General features: G+C 45.6%; 1 protein-coding gene across 1 annotated transcript in view; it reads left to right on the top strand.

The window, feature by feature from the left end:
• Nucleotides 1–203: 203 nt before the first annotated feature.
• Nucleotides 204–22241, top strand: part of LOC310789493 (methylated-DNA--protein-cysteine methyltransferase-like) — a 109936-nt gene continuing 87898 nt past the window's right edge. Inside the window, exons 1-4 of the mRNA XM_083651138.1 lie at nt 204–346; nt 11844–12004; nt 17233–17372; nt 21582–21737. Of these exons, the coding sequence (XP_083507264.1) occupies nt 210–346; nt 11844–12004; nt 17233–17372; nt 21582–21710 (567 nt within the window). The 5' untranslated portion in view covers nt 204–209 and the 3' untranslated portion in view covers nt 21711–21737. The remainder of the gene's footprint in view (nt 347–11843; nt 12005–17232; nt 17373–21581; nt 21738–22241) is intronic.

The raw sequence follows: 22241 nt of genomic DNA, 5'->3' as shown, positions 1-22241 counted from the left end.
AGAAATATTGGATAGTAATGTAGGGATCAAGTCAAATCATGACATTGTTTGGAGGCTAGGTGTTCAAATATGTAACTCATCATCTGGAGGTGGCCCGCTAGCTTTGCAATAGATCATTCAATGCAAATAGTGTGGGAAATTCTGAAAGTTAGCACAGGAATATATCAATGAACCGGGTGTAATTTGTGCTCCCTTAGCAGGGCAGTGAGATGAAGAAGCCGAGGGAGAGCCAGTGCACTCAGAAGACCATCTCATTGCTGAGCCCCCTGGGGAAGATCCAAGTCAGCGGATGTGAGAATGGTGTGCACACCATACAGATCCTAATGGATGTCGCACCTGCTGAAAGGTAGCGTACAACAGCCGGGGCCCGGTGACGTGATGAACAAAGGTGTGAAATTTACAGGCGAGACAGCATCCACTCCCCGTGATGGAGTGCCACCATTCCTCATCGGAAGGAGGGCATTTTTGTAGATCCCACAAGAAATATCCCGGAGAAAGTTGGGCAAATATGAGCCGGCGCGGAGAAATATGAGGGGCACTCGAATACAGTTGGGCTTGAAATTAGATTTCTGATGGCATGTGGTTGTGATTCTTCCCGCAGCAGTATATTTGAAATTTCAGGAAAAATAACTTGTTTATTATCCACAGGGGAGTTGATTAGAGCTCCAGTCTGTAGGGTCAGTAAAGGCCATGGGGGGAGCGTGGCCTGGTTCCTTCCCATTTTGTTTATGTTTCTTCCAAGTTGTACACCGTAGTTTGGAATGTCAACCAGCACTCCGAGATCTAATATGCGATTGCATCTCATGCCCTCCCCATCCCTCAAAATTGTTGGAATGTTGACAGTTTTACTGAAGCGATTGGAACTGATTAAAATCAGCATTAATAAGTACTTATTCCTTATTTTTACAGGTCCACCTCCTACATCTCAGATTAGTTTTGATTAGATTGAAATTAAATATCCATGTATCGCAGATTCGCATTTGATCAACTTGAATGGTTTGGGAAATTAAACCATTTCCAAATGCACCCGGATAGGAAGTTATCCTTTTGAAAATGTATGGCAAATTCTAATTTATGGAAACCCATTAATGACCTTGTATATTAGACCTCAACATGTGTTTCCTTCCTGGCTGTCTGCTATTTCCTAAAATTCATCAAGCAGTAAAAAGATTCCACTTGTTGTTAATGAGTTGATGTGAGAAAATTAATAATATAGAATTTTGATTATGGAAGATGTCCTGTAACCATGCGCAAGCACCTTTCTCCGTCTCCTTTCTGAACAGGGTTTAATTTGTGTGTTCAGGTTCAGTAGGAATATGCAAATGAATTTAATGATTCGCATCAGTAGATCATTTCTCAGTTTAATATCATTTGCTATGTCGGTCATAAGTGTAGTTTCGATTACATTGCGCTCTCTCTGTATGTTGGCGAAGGTGTGAGAGGCAAAACTGTTTAGATTTTTATCAGGACCAGTTGAATATAATGTTATTGTCACGCAGGATAGGGAAACTACAGCCGGGCTCAGATCTATGGAGTAACACAATGTAAACAGGCATTAAGGGAGGCGAGATAAAGTGACAAAATATAGGCTTATCTTTGCAACCGGCTTTACATGTAGATCTCACAAAAGCCCGCCTGTAGCAGTAATAGTTCAGATCAGCCAGTTCCATTGATTTATTTATGACATACTAAACAAGGCTCTCTCCAGCTTTGGCTGTGGTGTGCTATAGGCTTAGGTAGTCAGTGTGATAAATGATCTCTGAGAGCATATTTTGGGTAAAAGGCAACAGATAATGTCTTTGCATAACATCCAGGCGGGACCTCCATATCTAAGAAGTGAGTCAAAGCTCTGAAAGCTCAGACGACGACGACGACGACGACGACGACTGTGTTTTCCTCTTTCTGCGTTTTCAAAAAAATTCACTCTCGGTTTGGTGCCGAAACGGCACGGCACGAAAGCATGAATCGTGGCATTGATAGATAGTTATTGATAAACGCCATTATAGCTACATAAACGCCCTTGAAGCATTGCTTACGCACCATGACCGTCAGCTCTTTCTAATAGAAACGTCTCAAGCCCCTTTTGCTCCCTAACTGATCTTAGGAACATTGCCTGAAATCAAACCTCGTCTGCCAGTCTAACGACAGCCCTGAAGGCACCATCAGATGAACAAATTCATTACATCTGAAACAACCCCTGTTGGGGCCCTACGCACCAGTCTCCCTGTTAACCAGCCCCCCCCCTCCCCTCCCCTCCCCCCCCTCATCCTGCTTAGTTTAGCATGGCCACAGCGTTCACAGAAAAATGATACGCATTTTGTTTACAGGAGATTACTATTATCTGAAATATGACGCTTCTTGCCTCTTTCACACTGAGTAGCAGACACATAATACAGAGGCAAGCACAGAGCACTTTTTTATTATAGGGTGAAAAATGAAAAAAGGGCTGGACTCCTGCCCCGAGACATTTTCTGAGCATATTATTTTACAGTGCTTTGATCAATTTGTCTGTCAAGCTGGCTGAGATGTGGGGGAGCCGCAAAAAAGCAATTTAGCTTGTGAGGTCCTCAATAGAAATGTACTACAGGAGCCTGTGTATGACATGTTGCATTAGACCCTGAGTAGCCTTTATTGCCTGATAATGTCGCGAGGCAATGCTGATATCAATCACCCCTTTAACAGCCGCTATGATGTGTTTTTATGAAGAAGAGGAAGAAAAAATAATGCATGAAGCATTTTCCTGAAAATAATTGATTTAATTCGGAGGTATGGTATTTCTGTTTTTAACAACATAAAAATATTGGAGGGGGGGGGGCAGACACAAAATGTGTTAGAAGCTAAAAATGGTTAAGAATAAGCTCTTTGCATATGCTCCTATAGAAAATTGTAATTAGCATTACACGGATAAACAATAAACATTCTGTCTCATTTGCATATAGATATAAACAATGTATTTGTGCATCTGAATTCCCAGCACACGTGGGTCATGTGATCTGCCTAAAATCCTAAGTGGCTAAAACCGAAAATTATCATTGTATTTCCCAGGCCATAAATCCGCCTTTTTCCCCCCTCCTCTGACACAAAGCCTTATAAATCTGTGTCTGATTTTTCCACATTGCACATTGTTTTTAGTTAATGATTTTCATCTGTTTGTTGTTCCTGTGATAGCGGGGAAATGTACCATATGCTCCGGCAAAAGACAAATGATTAGCAAATGAAATTCTGGACAGCTGTCTGACTGAAAGCGTTTGCTTGATAGCATTCTGCTACCATAATTAGCTTAAGCTTTGGGTTAATTAACTTTCTACCTGGATATGCATAATAATAGCATTCTGCGAGAAAGCCAAGGAGCTTCCAGTATATCAGCAGCAAAGGCTGGCTTTTTATTTTGTATTTCGGCAGCATATTTCAATTTCAAGAGGCGATTTAGCTCGGGGAGCATCGTCAAATATTGTAGATTTTACTCCCCACGCCAGATAATTCTGAAACAATAGGGCTGTATTATGTCGCAGAAATGCCATTTCTGAATGTAATTAAAGCGGATGAAAGCAATCACCGATTTTTAAACGCTTTTGTCTAGCATGAGGCCTACTTGTAAAAAAAAAAAATACCCATCAAGAGGAGAAAGGAGGCAGCAGAACCCCCAAGTCCTTATATAAGAGGCCTTTGAGACTGAAGTGAAGTACAACAGTAATTAGTCTTTTGTATGAATTTGCTGTCCATGGTCATGATTAGTTAAGCATATGAGAGGAGTGCAGGACTGCATTGCTCTTAAGCAGGAGGGTGTTAAAGTCTATTTATCACCAGTTATCCTCACAGCTTTCCATTATCAGCCACAACACTGGATGGGGGCCTGAGAACAGCCTAATTGTTCCGAGGTGGAGTGTTTGTGCGTCAAAGCCGTCACCCCCGTCACATTGGCATTCATAAGCAGCCAGCCATTTTTCCATCTATCCAGCGCGGGGCTCTAATACCCAAGCTGTCACAACAGCTCTTACACACGACCAACACGAGTGTGAAATATCTGAGCCCATGCGTTTATGCTTTTTCTCACACTCGCGTCGCACGCTGAATCAATGTCCTGGTTCACACTGAATCGCAGGATGGTAAATGTGTTTTGTGTTCGGGGGGCCTGTTTACGTGGTGTGCTTGAAACACACCACCACAACCACATCAACAACTTATTTCCCTCTTCTCTCTCGCTCTCTCCCACTCTCTGCCTCCCTCTGTCTCTCACTCTCTGTCTCTCACTCTCTGTCTCTCACTCTCTGTCTCTCACTCTCTGTCTCTCACTCTTTGTCTCTCACTCTCGTATTCAGTTGAGTGCATAATTTCACTTAATTTAGATGTGCTTTATTTGCATATCGTTAGAGCTGGGCAATATGGACAAAATCAAATGTCAATATTTTTGACCAAATACCTCGATATCGATATTGCGACAATATTGTAGGGATGATCTATTGGTGCTTTCACAAAATATTTACACACAATAAGATTTTTGATAAATCATCATCACGTGGATATACTGACTAAGTGGCTAAATGCAAATAATAGAACAGCTATAACAGTCTTCAGAAAATCACATCACTTTACTGTAATGCAGCCTTTAAAAGCAGGAAAAGACAACACTTATGCCATATCACCATATGAAGGATGATGAGACGATATGTAATGTCATATCCCGATATATTGCCCACAATGCCCAGCCCTAGTTTTGATATGGACACAGTTATGCCCCTAAACAAACTGCTTACAATTGTAACTAAACTGTAGCAGTTGTAACTAAAGTGCTATGTCATACAAATGCTGAGACATTGAATGCAATCATCAATAAAGTAGGCGGAGAGCCTTTGACACGGTCCCTTTAGAAATGATATGAATTATTCATCGTGCAATCATATTCAGATGATTTTTGTGCTATTTTTTACCGCGGCCTTTAGGATTGTGTTTTGCATGTGGTGAAGTGCAGTACTCAGCTGCGTATTCATTAAGGTGCTGCTCCCCCTGGCCCCCCGGACCCATCTGCGCTCTCTGTTTGTGCCTCCGTCTCGCGGGACCGTCCCAATCAGGCTGCATGTGCCATTTCCTGAGTAAACCAACACCTGTGTAACACACTACCTGTAAACCCGCCCCGCCCGTGCAGGCGGACCAGACCCACGCTGACATTCACTCATTCCTCAGATGCATTTTTTTTTTTGCAAATGTTGTGATTTGCGAAACGGAACCTCCAGGGCGATGCCTCTCGCTCGGAGCAGAGAGGCAGCTAAAAGCATCCCCCCCCCCCCCCCCCCCCCCCCCCCCCCCCCCGTCTGCAGAGAAGTTTACTACAGCGCTAGGCGTTGTGCTGTAGTTTGTCTCCGAGCTTGATTGGATTCTGTATCTGCAACATGCAGAAGTGTACAGTGCCTTACATACTAAGGCAATATGCAGAGAGAGACGATTCGGCTGCTGACATCTTGGAGAGGAGTACGAGTCAATTATGCCCAAGTGTTGTTCTTGCTTATCTTCCTGCGGCACCAAACAAGGATTTAGTGAAGGATTTAGGGGTGAGGGGGCGGCGGTGGGGATCATAGTAAGCGGTTCACAACAAAACACTCAAAACTCCTGGGAGCGGGCACTGATTTAAAAATAAATTACAGAAGACGAAGCGCTAACACTCAAGGGCCCTCAGCAGTGCTGGCGTACACAGGTGAAGATTAGCCTCCTCGCTAATCAGAGGAACAAGGCAGTAATTTGCTCCGAACACAGACAGTAATTAGGACTTGGTGACACCGGATTCCCATAATGCCTTTGTGCTTGACGTGGTCAAGTTTTGACAGAGGCTATCCATGCAGGGTCACTGTCCCCCCCACAGTCTCCTGGTCCTCTTCAGTCGAGCCTCTAAAAGGTCCCTGCAGTTACAGGCTATCCCTAATGTACTTTATGCCTCCCTCACTGGCTCCTTACCATTCGAGTAATTGGAATCTCTTACTGTGGCACTTGAGGATAGGGGCTAAAAACGCTATTTGAAACTGCTCGCTAGTCTGTTGTAGATAAACATTGCTGCGTCGGGGTGTGTGTGGATACGCTACATAATGGAGGGAGAGTTAAGGCTCTCGTAATACATGCCTTCACTGACTCCTGTGGCTAGCCAGTTGGGAGAAGACCTAATTGTTGTGTGCCTTGTTGCCGACTCGGCAGTATTTTAACCGCCACCTTTATGTATTGGATTGAGCGCCGCGTCCTCGTTGGTGGACATTCGCTAATAAGAGTTTGTCGGATGTCTAGAGAGCCGTTAATCCGGCCCCTGTTGTTTTTTTTTATTCGGAAATACGGGAATGCAGGGCGGAATAGGAAGCATTCCTTGCAGCTTACCACTCGGAAAGCTCTGGACTTTGGTGGGGCAGCAGTAGAAAGCTCTGGACTTTAGTGGTGCAGCAGTAGAAAGCTCTGGACTTTAGTGGTGCAGCAGTAGAAAGCTCTGGACTTTAGTGGTGCAGCAGTAGAAAGCTCTGGACTTTAGTGGTGCAGCAGTAGAAAGCTCTGGACTTTAGTGGCGCAGCAGTAGAAAGCTCTGGACTTTAGTGGCGCAGCAGTAGAAAGCTCTGGACTTTAGTGGCGCAGCAGTAGAAAGCTCTGGACTTTAGTGGCGCAGCAGTAGAAAGCTCTGGACTTTAGTGGTGCAGCAGTAGAAAGCTCTGGACTTTAGTGGTGCAGCAGTAGAAAGCTCTGGACTTTAGTGGTGCAGCAGTAGAAAGCTCTGGACTTGAGTGCCGCAGCAGTAGAAAGCTCTGGACTTGAGTGCAGCAGCAGTAGAAAGCTCTGGACTTGAGTGCAGCAGCAGTAGAAAGCTCTGGACTTGAGTGCAGCAGCAGTAGAAAGCTCTGGACTTGAGTGCAGCAGCAGTAGAAAGCTCTGGACTTTAGTGGCGCAGCAGTAGAAAGCTCTGGACTTGAGTGCAGCAGCAGTAGAAAGCTCTGGACTTGAGTGCAGCAGCAGTAGAAAGCTCTGGACTTTAGTGGTGCAGCAGTAGAAAGCTCTGGACTTTAGTGGTGCAGCAGTAGAAAGCTCTGGACTTTAGTGGTGCAGCAGTAGAAAGCTCTGGACTTTAGTGGTGCAGCAGTATAAAGCTCTGGACTTGAGCGGTGCAGCAGTAGAAAGCTCTGGACTTGAGTGGTGCAGCAGTATAAAGCTCTGGACTTGAGTGGTGCAGCAGTATAAAGCTCTGGACTTTAGTGGTGCAGCAGTATAAAGCTCTGGACTTTAGTGGTGCAGCAGTAGAAAGCTCTGGACTTTAGTGGTGCAGCAGTATAAAGCTCTGGACTTGAGTGGTGCAGCAGTAGAAAGCTCTGGACTTGAGTGGTGCAGCAGTAGAAAGCTCTGGACTTGAGTGGTGCAGCAGTAGAAAGCTCTGGACTTGAGTGGTGCAGCAGTAGAAAGCTCTGGACTTGAGTGGTGCAGCAGTAGAAAGCTCTGGACTTTAGTGGTGCAGCAGTATAAAGCTCTGGACTTGAGTGGTGCAGCAGTAGAAAGCTCTGGACTTGAGTGGTGCAGCAGTAGAAAGCTCTGGACTTTAGTGGTGCAGCAGTAGAAAGCTCTGGACTTTAGTGGTGCAGCAGTATAAAGCTCTGGACTTGAGTGCAGCAGCAGTAGAAAGCTCTGGACTTTAGTGGTGCAGCAGTAGAAAGCTCTGGACTTTAGTGGTGCAGCAGTAGCCAGATATGCATCTGAAGGACTTGAGTGCCACAGCAGTAGCCAGATAGGCATCTGAAGGACTTTAGTGGCGCAGTAGCCGGATAGGCATCTGAATGATCTTCAAATGGTTGAACGAGCCGCATTGAGCAAGTGGCTTACAATTGTATCACAGCCCTCCGGCTCAGAGACCATCAGGATCTTGACATTCATAGAGACATGCTGTATTCGTTTCCCTCCCCTTTTTAGACATTCAGTCATTTTAGGCTTTTTTCACGCTCTCTTGAGTCTTTGACGTCTGCGAGTTAAGTATCTGCGGCTATATGGCTGGGACGCTCTCTTGAGTCTTTGACGTCTGCGAGTTAAGTATCTGCGGCTATATGGCTGGGGGGAAATATTGGACTGGTCCTGGCCTTTTCTATTTCATCCTCTGACCCGCCATGTTACCCATGATCGGTGAAGGAGAACTCTGGCAGGCAGTGTCAAAAGTGACAGCCGATCGAGTCGGGATGAGCGCCATCACGCTTCAAAGGGCGGAGGCATGAGTTCTGAGTTTTTCCCCCTTTTTTGTGCACTACACCATTACACCCTTCGCCAGACCGCTATGATTCCTTTCAATTAGATCGTGTGCTTTAACCTGTTTCATTCTCATGGCCGAAGTCGATGGAAAAAGTCACACTGAAGAAGAAGAAGTGTGCAACTAGAGACGCGGAATATGCCAAAAGGAATTGTCAAAATGAATCTCAGCTTTCTCCCCCTCCCCCCTTTTTTTTCTTCCATATGCTCATCTCCTTTTCCTCTTTTGATTGTTTCTTCCAGGATGAATGAAATAACCCCCGAACAGTTACAGCAATGCTCTCAATTCATTCTTTATATTAGAGTTAGAAAATAGGTAGCACTCCAAATGACTCCCACTTTACGCAGCAATGATTTATGGTAATTGGAAATTGATTGTGACAGGAGCACAATATTAGAAATTTTCTCAAATCACAATCTTCTATCAAGGGAAATATTCTTTTTACTGCAGCAAAATGCTACCTAGTTTAGAATTAGTTTCTTATTTCCTTACCTGTGATAAAAAAAATACTGAATGCCTACACAGGATAATGAAAATATATGAGTCTCTAACCAGTCAAAAGATAGGTTAATAAAAAAAAACATATTTTATTTATCATTTAGTGAAGCACAATTATTCAACACATAAAAAAAAAATACAGATATCATTTATAATTGCTGGTTTTCAAACAGGGAACAGTCACATATACTGTAGCATTGCAATAAGACGCTCTCCTTTGAGAGTTTGATTGTAATTGGACTGACATTTATTAGACATCTCTAATCTCTCACATCAAGGGCACAATTTCTAATCTGCCAATTTGCTTTCTATAAAGATCATATAAAGATCATAACCACGCAGGTTGATTTGTGCTTTGTTGCAGCAACACTGGAAACGTTGCCCGACGTATGCAGCGAAACCGCCGCTGCCCAACCGCTCTTTAAAAAACAACCCCCCCCCCCCCCCCCCTCAGCGTTGTAGCAAGCAGTGACAGACTTCAGCTCAAAGCCATGTTGTGATGTTGCGTGTTGTTTACCGGCCATAACATGTCCTGCATCGCATTAACTTTTACCCACTGTCAGTGTAGTATCACTCAAAACACCTTTAAAGCAGGGAGAGCATCCGTAACGGTGCGAGGACTGCGGGGACGGGGAGGAGGGAAAAATTAGCCACAGTGACAAGTGTGAAGTGTGAGTTGGAGGGTCAAAGGTCGCCCAGCCTTAAGCAAAGGTGCTCTAGCCTTTGTCCGGTAGATTGTAGGGGCCTGCGGGTCCAACAGGAACATTTCCACACACAATATCCCCGAGCTGTCAGTGTGCAGCGGCTGGAACATCCTCTCAGAGAGGGGGGGGGGGAGGGGGGGTGGTGGAGAGGGAACAGTGGCCTGAAGATCCTTGCTGAGAGGGGGGTGGGGGGGTTGAAGGGGGGCAGGTGGGGGGGGGGGAGGGGGCAGGCATTGAAGGGGGGGTAGGTGGTGAAGAGCCAAAAGAGCTGGAGAGGGAGGATAGAGAAATAGAGAGGGGGAGGAGAGATGGAGAGGTGGGGGAAGGATAGAGAAATAGAGAGGGGGGGAGGAGAGATGGAGAGATGGGGGGGGAGGAGAGAGGGAGAGGTGGGGGGGAGGAGAGGGAGAGATGGAGGAGGAGAGGGGGAGAGTTGGGGGCGAGGAGAGGGAGAGATGGGGGGAGGAGAGAGGGAGAGATGGGGGGAGGAGAGAGGGAGAGTTGGGGGGGGGAGAGAGGGAGAGTTGGGGGGGGGGGAGAGATGGGGGGAGGAGAGAGGGAGAGGTGGGGGGGGAGAGAGGGAGAGTTGGGGGGGAGGAGAGGGAGAGATGGGGGAGGAGAGAGGGAGAGTTGGGGGGGAGGAGAGGGAGAGTTGGGGGGGAGGAGAGGGAGAGATGGGGGGAGGAGAGATGGGGAAGGAGATGGGGGAGAGATGGGGGGAGGAGAGAGGGAGAGGTGGGGGGGAGGAGAGAGGGAGAGGTGGGGGGAGGAGAGAGGGAGAGGTGGGGGGGAGGAGAGAGGGAGAGGTGGGGGGAGGAGAGAGGGAGAGGTGGGGGGGAGGAGAGAGGGGAGAGGTGGGGGGAGGAGAGAGGGAGAGGTGGTGGTGGTGGTGGGAAGGAGAGAGGGAGAGGTGGAGTGTGGTGGTGGTGGTGGGGGGAAGGAGAGACAATGACAAGTAGGGGCTGGCTGGGCACTCACCCATGCCGACAGAGATTGCCATGAGCCATGGCCATTGTTTGAGCGGGTCTCAGCATCAGGACCCGCCGGTGGGTTTTCCCAGCTTTCCTGCCGCTCTGCTATAAACTGCCGACCGTGGTTTATTTAGAAATGAGAGTATTTACACCTTTTACTGTATTTACACCCAGTGTTAAACGGCACCCCGGAGACTTCCATCACACGGCCCACAAACGAGCGGGCGCGGAGTGGTTCCCTGTGCGAAAACGGACCCGCTCCGTCATAACAAGTCCAGTAAACCCCGGGCTTCACATGTCCAATATAAAACGCCTGCTCAAACTGTGACCCGGCGCCGAAGTGTAAAAACACTTAGGGCCATGTTGGCTGCATGTATTAACGGGCGAGGAGGAGAGAGACGGTCTGTGTGTTTAACAAAGTAAAGGTCTATTATTAATACCATACAGGATAAGACCATTTTGAAAAAAGGGCACTTAAACGGCGATGTTATTTATTTATAAGTCCTGTACACCAGTTAATGGAGTTGGGGCGGCCCGCGTTAGATCCTCAACACAGCTTGAGGTCCACTTTGCAGTAATGCACATGCTAAGGGAGGACCTTCCCAGTAGGGTCTTTAAGTGTCAAATATGGGTCAGGCTGCTTGCGTTGACCTGGGGGGTGGTCAGCAGCGGCAGAGACATTCAGCTGTTAAGTGATGCCAACTCAACCATCGGCAAATTCCTCCCAAGCATCGACTCATGCTAAGATGCATGTCCAAGTCAAGTGCAGATGGTTGCTGGCTGGCACCACTCTGGCCAACAAAAAAACCCCACACATTTATTCTCGTCGTGAACTATAAACTAGACCCGAGCAGAGTTGAAACTGTTCTTGTGCTCTTAACTTTTTCTCTAACAGCTGCGAGACTTTTCGAAAACCGCTTTTTTTTTTCTCTCTCCCCCCCCCCCCGCACACTCAAAACAGGTTATGGTTCCTCAAAGTGTGTTTGAAGTAATATGTTAACACCATTTCTGATGAGCTGACAATGTTTTCCTTCATATTTTATCACTCCGTGCTTCATATAAATAGGCGCGCTGTAACGAACGTCAGGATTACTGTTGCTCTATTTTCTCAAACTTCTTTCTATCGTTCACAGCTCCCAAACTTGTCACAGCCGCCGCCGCCGCCGCCATGACACGAGCCATGCCTACGAAGAAAAAAACAAAAAAAAACACGCATAACTTCTGATTTTAAACACGTCTTGATTAACACCTCTTGTTTCACTCGGCAAATTATGTCATCTGGCATCTGTGTCACTCCGTGGCATGTTATTACACCCTCATGACATATTTTTAGCACTGTTCAACCCGAGAATTCTTTATTATGATTACTTCTCTGATTCCCCCCCCTTCCCCCTCCAACGCCGTGTTATATCCCCCCTGCAGGAGCGACGGCGCCCCCCTGAGCTGTGTGGTCAGCGATAGCCCGGCGGAAAGCGGCCCGGAGTTGCAGCGCTGCGTCGTATGGCTCCGGGCGTACTTCAGCGCGCCGCAGACCGCTGGGAGTCTCCCGCTCCCCGCCTTTCACCACCCCGCCCTGCAAGGAGGTCTGTCATGGATAAATATTTGCAGAGCCATGACTGGGATCAGCCTTTCACTCTTAATTGTCAGTTACATCACTTACACTCACTGGCTCAGTGTGCTATAATGAAGTATTTTATGGCTGAGGGAGAGAGAGAGAGAGCTGTGCCATGTGCAGAGAGAGAGAGAGAGAGAGAGAGAGAGAGAGCTGTGCAGAGAGAAAGAGAGAGAGAGAGAGAGAGAGAGAGGGGACGGAGAGAGCCCGGGTGAGAGCGCAGAGAGAGCGGAGGAGGGAGAACAGAACACAGAGCTGTAACTTGCTTCAGTAATCTGTGGCAGCTCTTACCACGCGTGTTAGTCTTGGCACGCGTTCCCATGATTCTTGGCACATTCTTTGAAACTGATCGAATTCCACTCTTGACATTTTTCAGACAGGAAGTGCGTTTTTTTTTTTTTTTAATGAGAACATGTGAATGGTAGTAAAGTTTGAATGAGCTTATTGTTGGCTTGACCAGCCACCTACGGCAAAGTGAAACGAAAGAACCCGAAAAACGGACAATTAGTGTCCTTTTCAACTGGTACCTGTGACACTCGAGTCTAATTTGAAGGCATTAAAAGGGGAAATTTGGGGGATTAATTATGAGCTACACTTTGCATTTTTTGGGGGGGTCAAGGAAACGAGCAATAACACACAGGGGGCCTTACAGTACAACTCATTTTACCAAATCATAAACTCACATCGTTTTCAAAACAATTACAGGCGATTTCTTTATTACGCCGGGAATGCTTATTGCATTTTAACTTTAAATTTTTCAGAACTCACTTAGAGGGGGGGGAAAGCAACACACCTACGCTGGGAAAAGAATAACTCTAATATATGCGTTTAACAATTGTTCTTCTCTTCCCCTGCAATCAGGTCTTAGCCGCTCTCTAATTTCATGCAGATCTGCAGTGCTTGAGTGATGGCATTTCCAATGAGCAGGTACTCCGCGGAGACCCCCGCGCGCACAGCGAGAGCAGTCCCACGCTCCCGCACAGCCAATGCAGAAAATACATCAGGACCAATTACGATATCAACTTTCAGTGCGATTCCCTTCGCCACCAAGTGCTTGTGTAGCAGCCCCGGGCTCTTTCAAATCGCATCGCATCTGAAGTCTATGGGGTTTTAATTAAATTTCAGGATAGATGGAATTCTTCATTAGTACCTGATCTGAATAGGTGATTGGTGCCGCGTTGCGCCTCCCTCTCTCTCTCCCTCGCCTGTTGTTTTGGGGCTCGGTAAACACCGGGGTTTAGGGTTGGATTGCTCTCAGCAGTCAGAACCATCGGCCATTCCGGTATAAAAAGGTTAAACGCGAGCATCGAGAGTATTTGTCTTTTGAGAGAACGAAAATAGAGATTTTTTTTTTCCTCTTTTCTTTTCCTTTTTTTGATTCACAAATATTCCTCCTATAATATTTCCTCGATGCCGCGGCGGCACACATTCCTAGTCAGTCTAGTCATGCAGCCGGTTGCCTGCACGGGGAAGGAGGGGGGGGGGGGGGAATACAAGTTTAATCAGGTCATTACAATCTATGACAACCAACTTTTGTTTGCTCAGTTATCTTGGGGGAGCACCTGAGTGCGACAGCGCTCGCGCAGCAGCAGCACACACACACACACACACACACACACACACACACACGTGTCATGTAATATTGAGTTGTGACCTTCACTTGAAGCGTTGCCATGTTTATTTACACGTTTCTGACAAAACAAGCCACTTTTCATATGAGCTGTCACCGTATAGCCGCGCAACAGAGGTGACATGAAAGGAGATGTGAGGCGCACTTTTCTGTACCCGGTACTGTCACGCGCCGCAACATCACACGCGAGTTTGGTCGTCTGAGGTAGAGGAGCGATGCGCGTGCGCGTGTGTGCTCCTGCGTGCGTGCACGTGCGTGCACGTGCGTGCGTGCGCGTGCTCACGTTCGCCTCCTCCAAAAAACACAGACACCACACCATCATCGCGGGCTCCTCAAAACGATGCATATTCTTATCTCATTAATTATACATCCATATGTAACAGACGAGAGGATCTTAGTCTCGGTAAGCGGCGCGGGGAATGTGCGGGGAGGGGAGGGGAGGCCCGGGCGGAGGAGGAGGAGGGGGAGGGGGGGGAAGGGCGCTCTTCAAAGCCCCCAAATGACTGTGTTCCTGCAGGAGGCTGAACCTCCCCCTGTGCACAGCGCAGGGCGAGATGAGACGCGCGCCAGGACGCGCCCCTGTGATGTGGAGAGGAATTAGGGAAATGAACGTTTTCAGAATATCGAATAATCAGAGAATCATCAGCGCCCCGTCAGCCTTCAAAAGTATGGATCCCCTCAAGACTCGAGAGACACTTTGACTGGGAGTCAAGTCCTCCCTCCCATTAGACACAAAGGATAATGAGCTTCCTGCATTTCCACTATTGTCTTTCTTCATTCTCACAGCCACATGTGAGGTGACTGTCAGCTGGAAGTCATCTCTCCACATCATACGAGATCATTAACGAGGCCAGCGGATTTCAATTTGCTCTTTCATTCTCTTATTAATATTGTTTTTTTTTTTTTTTTTCCAAATTGGTCTTCTGCACAAAATTGTGTGAGCAAATCAATCATAATACTGTATGTCAATAGCATCGTAATCATAAGATCCATTCGATTTGAGTCTGGGTCGATCCAGGCCCGGCGGTGTGGTGCCCCCCCCCCCCCCCCCCCCCAAGCCATCACCTGGCCTCGCGCTCAGGTAACGACCTGTGACATAATTATGGGATGTCTGTAAACATGTAAGTGGTTCCTCTCAACTTTTTATTTAAACAATTGACACGGCGGCACCCCATCTAAAGAGGGTCCCGACCCCCAGACACAGCGTATTAGGCTCTTTATGAAGTATGGGGCTGGGGGACTGCTCTCCAAATCAGTGCTGGTCACCTCAAGTGACCCGCATGGAATCCCTGTCACTAACGCTGATGAGGGCAAAGTTCTTTTAACCCCTGTACTCCGGGATAAAACTGCGCCGATACTTGTTTTTTTTTGTCCAGAACCGCCGGAGGTCCAAAGACTTGTGAGAGAGAGAAAAACTGCTGCGGATTTGTAAGATATATATATACAGTGTAGCAGCTTGTTGCGCCGCCTCCTTCTAGGTAACGCATTGTCGGCCGTTGTCGTTGTGACATAGAGAGCCGAAGTAGAACGTCACTTCCTGCTTCAGGACTACCAGTGATTTTCATCCGCCATTTATTTTCCCATAGACATTTTGTAAAATGCTTATAAAAAATTGTTTTAAATTGTTCAAACCAAACGGTACAGATATATTTAGAAACAGGAGATATCGCATAACATTTCACTCAGACCAAAACGTTAAAAAAATTGCATTTAAAGAAGATATTTTAACGATGATGTTTTTTTGTTTTTTTTTGGACCGAGTGAAATGTTCTATGGTCTCTCCCGATTCGAAATATAGCTGAACTGTTTGGTTTGACGAAGTGAAACTATTTTTCTAAGCATTTTACGAAACGTCTATGGGAAAATAAATGGCGGATAAAAATCTCTGGTACAGTGCTGAAGCAGGAAGTAGGCGGTCACTTTTGCTCTCTCTATTGACTTTTGTTGTTTGTCCATAATGTTTGCATCAACAGGGATTTACCCACAGTCTGGCCCATGTTGTCATTTACCCACCATCGACACAGCCATATCAATATGTACCACGCGCATCATGTGGCCACATCCACGCGTGATGAGGGGGGAATAATGCATAGAGGAGATTTCAGGGCTGTATCTTATCTCCTCATAACATTAAGTCTGTCTGCGTAGGGAACCCGTCATCTCGTTGACAGCGTGATTATTACCTGAAAAATTATTAAACACTACCTACGGGCCTTGTTCAAGACAAAGAACTCACATGGGTGCGCATCAATCAAACCTATCCCCTTTAGGTTTTACACTTATTCCCCCCAGTTTAGGCAAATTGCCTTGTTCGCGCGCGCTTTGTGTAGCGGAGAGTGACTATAAGGTAGCGAGGGGAGCCTGGGGAGCGCGGGATGTTCACTCTGTAGAAGAGAGACAGGGGTGTGACATGTTTTCATACAATGCCAATTTAGAGGGATTTCACATAGATCACTTGTCATGTGCTCTCTTAGACCATATAAATGAGAGAGAATGGGAGATCGCTAATTGAATTTTCATGACTGAGTACATGTACCGTTATATACGAGAAGAGGTTCAACCCCCCCCCCCTCTTGATAACGAGACTATTGTTCCCCATCATGTTCGCTGTGCAAAAGTGTTGTTTCGCTCGCTGCACAAGAGCAGCGCGCGTGCGTCGGAGTGTCGTCTAAGGTTGAGCGACGTCGGCTTTCAAATACGTTTTTCCTTTTCCTCGCAAATCGGAGCTGTACAAACATGGCCTCTCAGTCACCCGCCTGCTAATCCAGAAAAAAAAGAGAGAAAAAGATAATGCTACCGCTAACGTGCTAATGGAATCAAAGCCGTTAATGTGGTCGGTTAAGCTGCGGATGATTTGAAGAATTCCGCCATTTAAGTGAAGATGATATAATGAATCGACTCTGAATAGAAAGCAATTAAAAGGACAAATTGGTCTGATTAACCTCAAAGTCATCCCACTGCCACAAATGGTGGTGTGCAACATTCAAATTATTATTATTAAAAATCTGGAGCAGATTTGCCGTGGTTTTGGCCTCTCTTAATCCTTTTAAATGAAGGAGCGAACTTTTTTAATTTTAGCTGTGACCTTTCAAAGCATAACCTAGATTTTTCTGCTATAGAAATCATATTCTCACTCTTCTGCTACTGTACCATGTTAATGCCATTTCTAAGGTCAAATTGAGGAATATTATGATGTATTTAGCCGTCTAATGAGTGCTGTGAGGAGGTAGAGGCCGTCGGAGAGCCTCGTGTTCAAGTCATTCTGATAAGGAAGTGGATCTCAGAAACATCATTATATATTTAAAAATAATAATTATATATTTAAAAATAATAATAATCAAAAGTATTGTAGACATTTATTGATGTCTCAAACTTGATTTTAATGCAAAACACTGTCGTTTATTTCAAGGGAGTATTGTCCTTGTTGTGCTTCACAGTTTTCCTTGTCATCAGCCACTCAATCAGTTGTCTGTGTATGATTGATTAAATGAGGGACTGCTCTTCTCTTCCTCTCTTCTCTCCTTCCCTCTTTCTCTCTCTCTCTCTCTCTCCCCTGCTTCCTGGTGTAGACGCGTTCACCAGCCGCGTGTTGCAGATCCTTCTGAGGGACGTGAAGCTTGGAGAGACGGTCTCGTACAAACGTCTCGCCGAGATGGCGGGAAACCCCAGGGCGGCGCGAGCAGTGGGAGGGGCCATGAGGAGGAACCCGGTGAGTTCAGCTGACATTGATTGACAGGCTTCTGGCTTATTTCCTTTATTTTCTCAGATAGGGAAGGTGGTAGTTTTTGTTTTGTTACTTGCTTTTGATGCATATTGCATCCGACCGTACGTTTTGTGTGTGGACATAATGGTTTATATTGAGGTAATTGGTAAGTTAATAGGGGAAATCAAAAAGCAATTAAAAAAGTTGTCAGACAGGAGAAAACATGGCATCAGACATTAACATTTTTCAATCTTGTATAGAATAAATGAATGCTTCGCATAATTATTTTATATCTAAACATGGGTTGATTTTCAAGTTTTACGTTTGCATTCTTTATAAACATTGGATTAATTAAGATCCTAGATGTTGGATCTGAAAGTTTGGTATAAATATTTATACCTATAAAATACCTATACCTATAAAACCCAGTAATGAAGTTTTTGCCTAAGAGCCCCCAAGGATGTGGTAACTAATCTATACTGTTGGTGCATTTAAAAATACTAAGCATTCCTAGGCTCCCCCGTGCACCGTGCAGCTCGACGAGCTGGCCCCGCAGCTCGCATGTGCAGCTCGGCCACTGCGCGGCCTCGCCCGCAGCTCAGCTGCTGCGGGCTCGCCTGCCCTGCAGCTCGCCCACTGCTCTTCACATACGCTGCTTGGCCTGCAATAGCCTCACCCAGGAAGGATGACATCACTGATCACATAATCACGGATTACATCACTGATGACATCATCACTGATGACATCATCACTTAACTTTTGCCTCAGCCAGGAAGCATGACATCACTGATGACATCACTGATGACATCACTGATGAGATAATTAGGGCAATCACCTAATTAAAGAATCTGGCTCCATCAGGTCACCTGCACGGTTGCTCTTTACACCCGCTGAAAGTCTGTCTCATTCTTATTAAAGAAGAAGATAGATAGATGCGATAGATAAATAAACACTTCATATTGAAAATATGTGAGCAGTGAAAATATAGAACTTAGCTTCTGTCCTGTCAGTGATTGTACTAGCAAACTCTGCAACAGGAAGTACTGTAAGCAGGGGACACGTTAGATTTTATTTTCTCTCATTTTCTCCCCAATTGTACTCGGCCAATTCCCCCTGCTGTCCCAGTCATTGCTCCACCCCCTCTGCTGATCTGGGCAGAGCCTTAGATTAGTACATGCTTCCTCTGATACATGTGCAGTCACCAGCCGCTTCTTTTCACCTGACAGCATGGAGTTTCACCAGCAGGACATAGCGTGTGGGAGGAGCACGCTATTCCCCCAGTTCCCCTCCCCCCCGAACAGGCGCCCTGACCGTCCAGAGGAGGTGCTAGTGCGCAAATTAGAACGTTTATGTTGTCGAGTTGAAACCGTAAATTAAGGTACAAATATTCGCCATTAACTAGTATTAGTAGCCTATTGGCTGTTTATTAGTCATTATAAAGCACTTCTTAATGCCTCATTCTGCAGGACCATATTTTACAACTACTAGGCCATTAACTAAGATTTCCCCCTCAATAATCTCTAATCTAATTAGTGCTTATTGATAGTATAAGTAAAGAAGTTGTTGTGCATGAATTATGATTTTAATTATGCTTTAGTGGTACCAAAAAACTTTGGTGGTACTACCACCTTATAAGGCCCATACTGTGCAAAGCATATTAAGATCCTAATTCATCTACAACGTCCTTATTTACTATTGATAAGCAGTAATTGGGAGGTTATTGAGGGGAAACTGCAGTACTATTATGAAAATATATGAGAAAGGAAGATATACCTAAACCATTTGTAGCCCATCCCTTTTGTTGGGAGTCTTACTGTTAGATGTGAGCTCCAGATCTCTGCTGCTTGTAGCAAAGCTGCTGTGCATCATTTTGCTGTGTACTAAATGGAGGGCTAGAGGCCAAGTGCTGTGTCTTCTTTTGATCAAACTCTTTGGATCAAAGAGCCGTTTAGCTCGGCCCGTGTAGTGTAGTGCTGCTGCTGCTGCGGGTGCCACCGGTGTGCTGTGCTGTGCTGTGTGTGAGGCCAAGCGCAGCACTTCCACAGCAATGGAACCAGTAAGACGTTAGTAGCGTCTCTTCCCTCTTGACAGTCTTTTTGTGATTCAAATCAACATAATGTACACCCCATTGGAAGGAGGGAATAATACAGTATACAGGAGATCAACCCTAATACTAATGTAAAGGTGACTATATTTTAATAATAAACTTTGCACTGCACTTTTATAGTTTGCATTAGCCAATGGCATTGCTTCTGGACGGCTGTATAATATGTCTCCGGCTCATGTTTTACAGACATTTCTCTCCATTCGTCAGGGAGGCTGGGAGGCTGAGCCCTCAGCTCCTGATACAGATCCACAGTCAGATTGTCAGTGTCAATTACTTGTCAGCAGCGCTGCTCCACTCGGGCCCGAGCTGTGAAAAGCTCGGTGCGCCCGGCCCGATCGATCCTGGCCTCTCTGTGGCACTTCTTCTTCTTCACCAGGATTTGAGTATTGATAAGTCCGGCGTAGCACTCTTCCCCCCCACCCCCACCGCCCCCCAAGTGAAGAGGCAGATCCGAAGGCCTTGAGGGTACCCTGCTCTCCCTCCAAACCCGGGGAACAGTATTGATCGGAACGCTGGAGCAGTATTTCTCTGTCTGCAAGGTTAATCTGGGGCTCGGAAAGTTTTATTGCTGTTGATATGGGAGAGGGTTTAATGATGGATTTGAACTGAAACACACTGGACCGTCCAACTTTTATAAAGGGCTGGAGGTGCAGCCATCAAGTCGGGATAACGATAACAGTCCATTCTGGACTCGCTTGGTTAAATTGGAACCGTGTAGTTACAACGCAATAGAGTGATAGTTGCGATGTTTTGTTTCGCACTATGACAATGTGGTAAAATTGACTATTCTAACATAATAAAGACCAATAAACTAGAAGTTAAAAAGTACGAAAATTATTTATTTACAAAAAAGCAAAGTAACAGAGCTCTAGGTCCAGCCCCCCTCCTCCTACCCTTGTCTCTGGGGACTGGCCTAGAATAACATCATTCAGACCTCTATATTACCTAAGACAGGAAGTCCTAGGGTAGAGCAGCTAACTGTAGATAGTGCCCCCTAGATCTTGAGGGAGGTATTACAACAACTCTAAATTCCCTCCACAACAAGCTACAAGCGAAGCAAGTGTACGATGATGAGGGCAACATTTACCGTAGGATATTTGGAAATAAATTATTGCCGTAATGCCATTGCTACTATTCTTATTCTATATTCACAGTGATCGAAGTGGTCTCGGCTCGCTTGTTTAATCTTTCTCCAGCCATTTAGTTGACAAAGAAGTCGGGACCCCCCTGGCAGACAAGAGTAAACGCTCCAGCGACTTCCTCCTTTTAATGATCACAGGGTTATCAGATCTTAATGTTGACGCCCTCGCCATTGAATATTCATCCTGCTGGTGTTTTTGCCCATTAATTTTTGATTGCTTCTTTGCTTTACACTATTAAAGAGTGAAAAACATTTATACCCAAAGACTCAGCCATCACCCTGAATGTGGATTTGTGCAGGATCAAACCAGACACTTCTGGCTTTGTGGCTTTTATTTTTTTTATTTTTTTGACACTGCGTGAACATAAAAAGCACACACAAAAAAGTGCAGATTCACATTGCGTGCATTTATGCCATAACATGTATGTGGTAAATCTGGGATTCTACCATACATAATACATTTCTAGTATCAAGGCCTCAAACAGTCAACCTGAGAATATGCCCATGTACTGTAAAACAGTTGATTTTTAAAGCCACAATCTGGATCCACACACACACACACACACACACACACACACACACACACACACACACACACACACACATCAATAATCTACTAAGAAATCATAGTTACAGTAGGTGGTAACTGTATGTATTGATTTGAAATTATTCTTGAATTGTATGACTTGGAGACTGCAAATAAACTTTTTGCAGCCTGCTTTTTCAATTGCAAATCAGAATGCTTTTTCATGTTTTTTTTTTGGGGGGGGGGGGGGGTTTTCTATGCTGTGATGTTACATTAAAATTAATAATTGTTCCTTTAAGAAGAAACAGAGGTAGATAAGCACCTTGTGTATGTATCTGGACCCGTGTTTGTGTCCTATTTGCAATAACGGCATTTTATTTTATTTTTACTTCTTTATTTTTTTCTGCCTTTACATTTGAATTTGCTTTCTGTCTTTGCCAGGTTCCTCTGCTCATCCCCTGCCACCGAGTCATCTCCAGCAGTGGACAGAGCGGGCCGTACATGGGCGGCAGGGGCGACCATCTCAAACAATGGCTGCTCACCCATGAGAGACAGAGAGGGGAAGGCTAAAGCATGACAGAACCCAACTGTCCTTCAGTCAGTACACACACACACACACACACACACACAACACATCCGCGCATGCACGCGCGCACACACACACACACACACACACACACACACACACAAGGCCATTTTTTTTTATATGACACCAAACAGGGCTATAAAGTTTAGCTGCTTGGCTCACGCCGCGGAACAACTGAGCTACTTGTAAATATTCAGTTTATACTCTCTTTTTTAAAAAAATCTAAGAATAGAGATGCTGCATGGTTAATGCGATACAAGAGTTTGTTGCAGAATTAGAATGTACAAAAATAACTTAAACAGAGAACAGTAGGAATTACAAACATATGCTCCCCGTGGGCCCCTCCCGTTTCCCGTTTGCCAGATATTGCTGGAATGCTTTTTCTAAAGAATTATTATTCCTTAAAAGTATGTCTTCTTGCAACTGTTGTTGTTATTTCCTCCGAGCAGAATGAGTCTTTGTACCTCTCGCTGGTTATTTAATTTCCTGCCAAGCAACTCATGACTCACATCAGT

The sequence above is a fragment of the Poromitra crassiceps genome, assembly GCF_964638095.1.
Source record: "Poromitra crassiceps genome assembly, chromosome: 14".
NCBI lineage: Eukaryota > Metazoa > Chordata > Actinopteri > Beryciformes > Melamphaidae > Poromitra > Poromitra crassiceps.
This window is presented reverse-complemented; position numbering and strand designations above follow the sequence as displayed.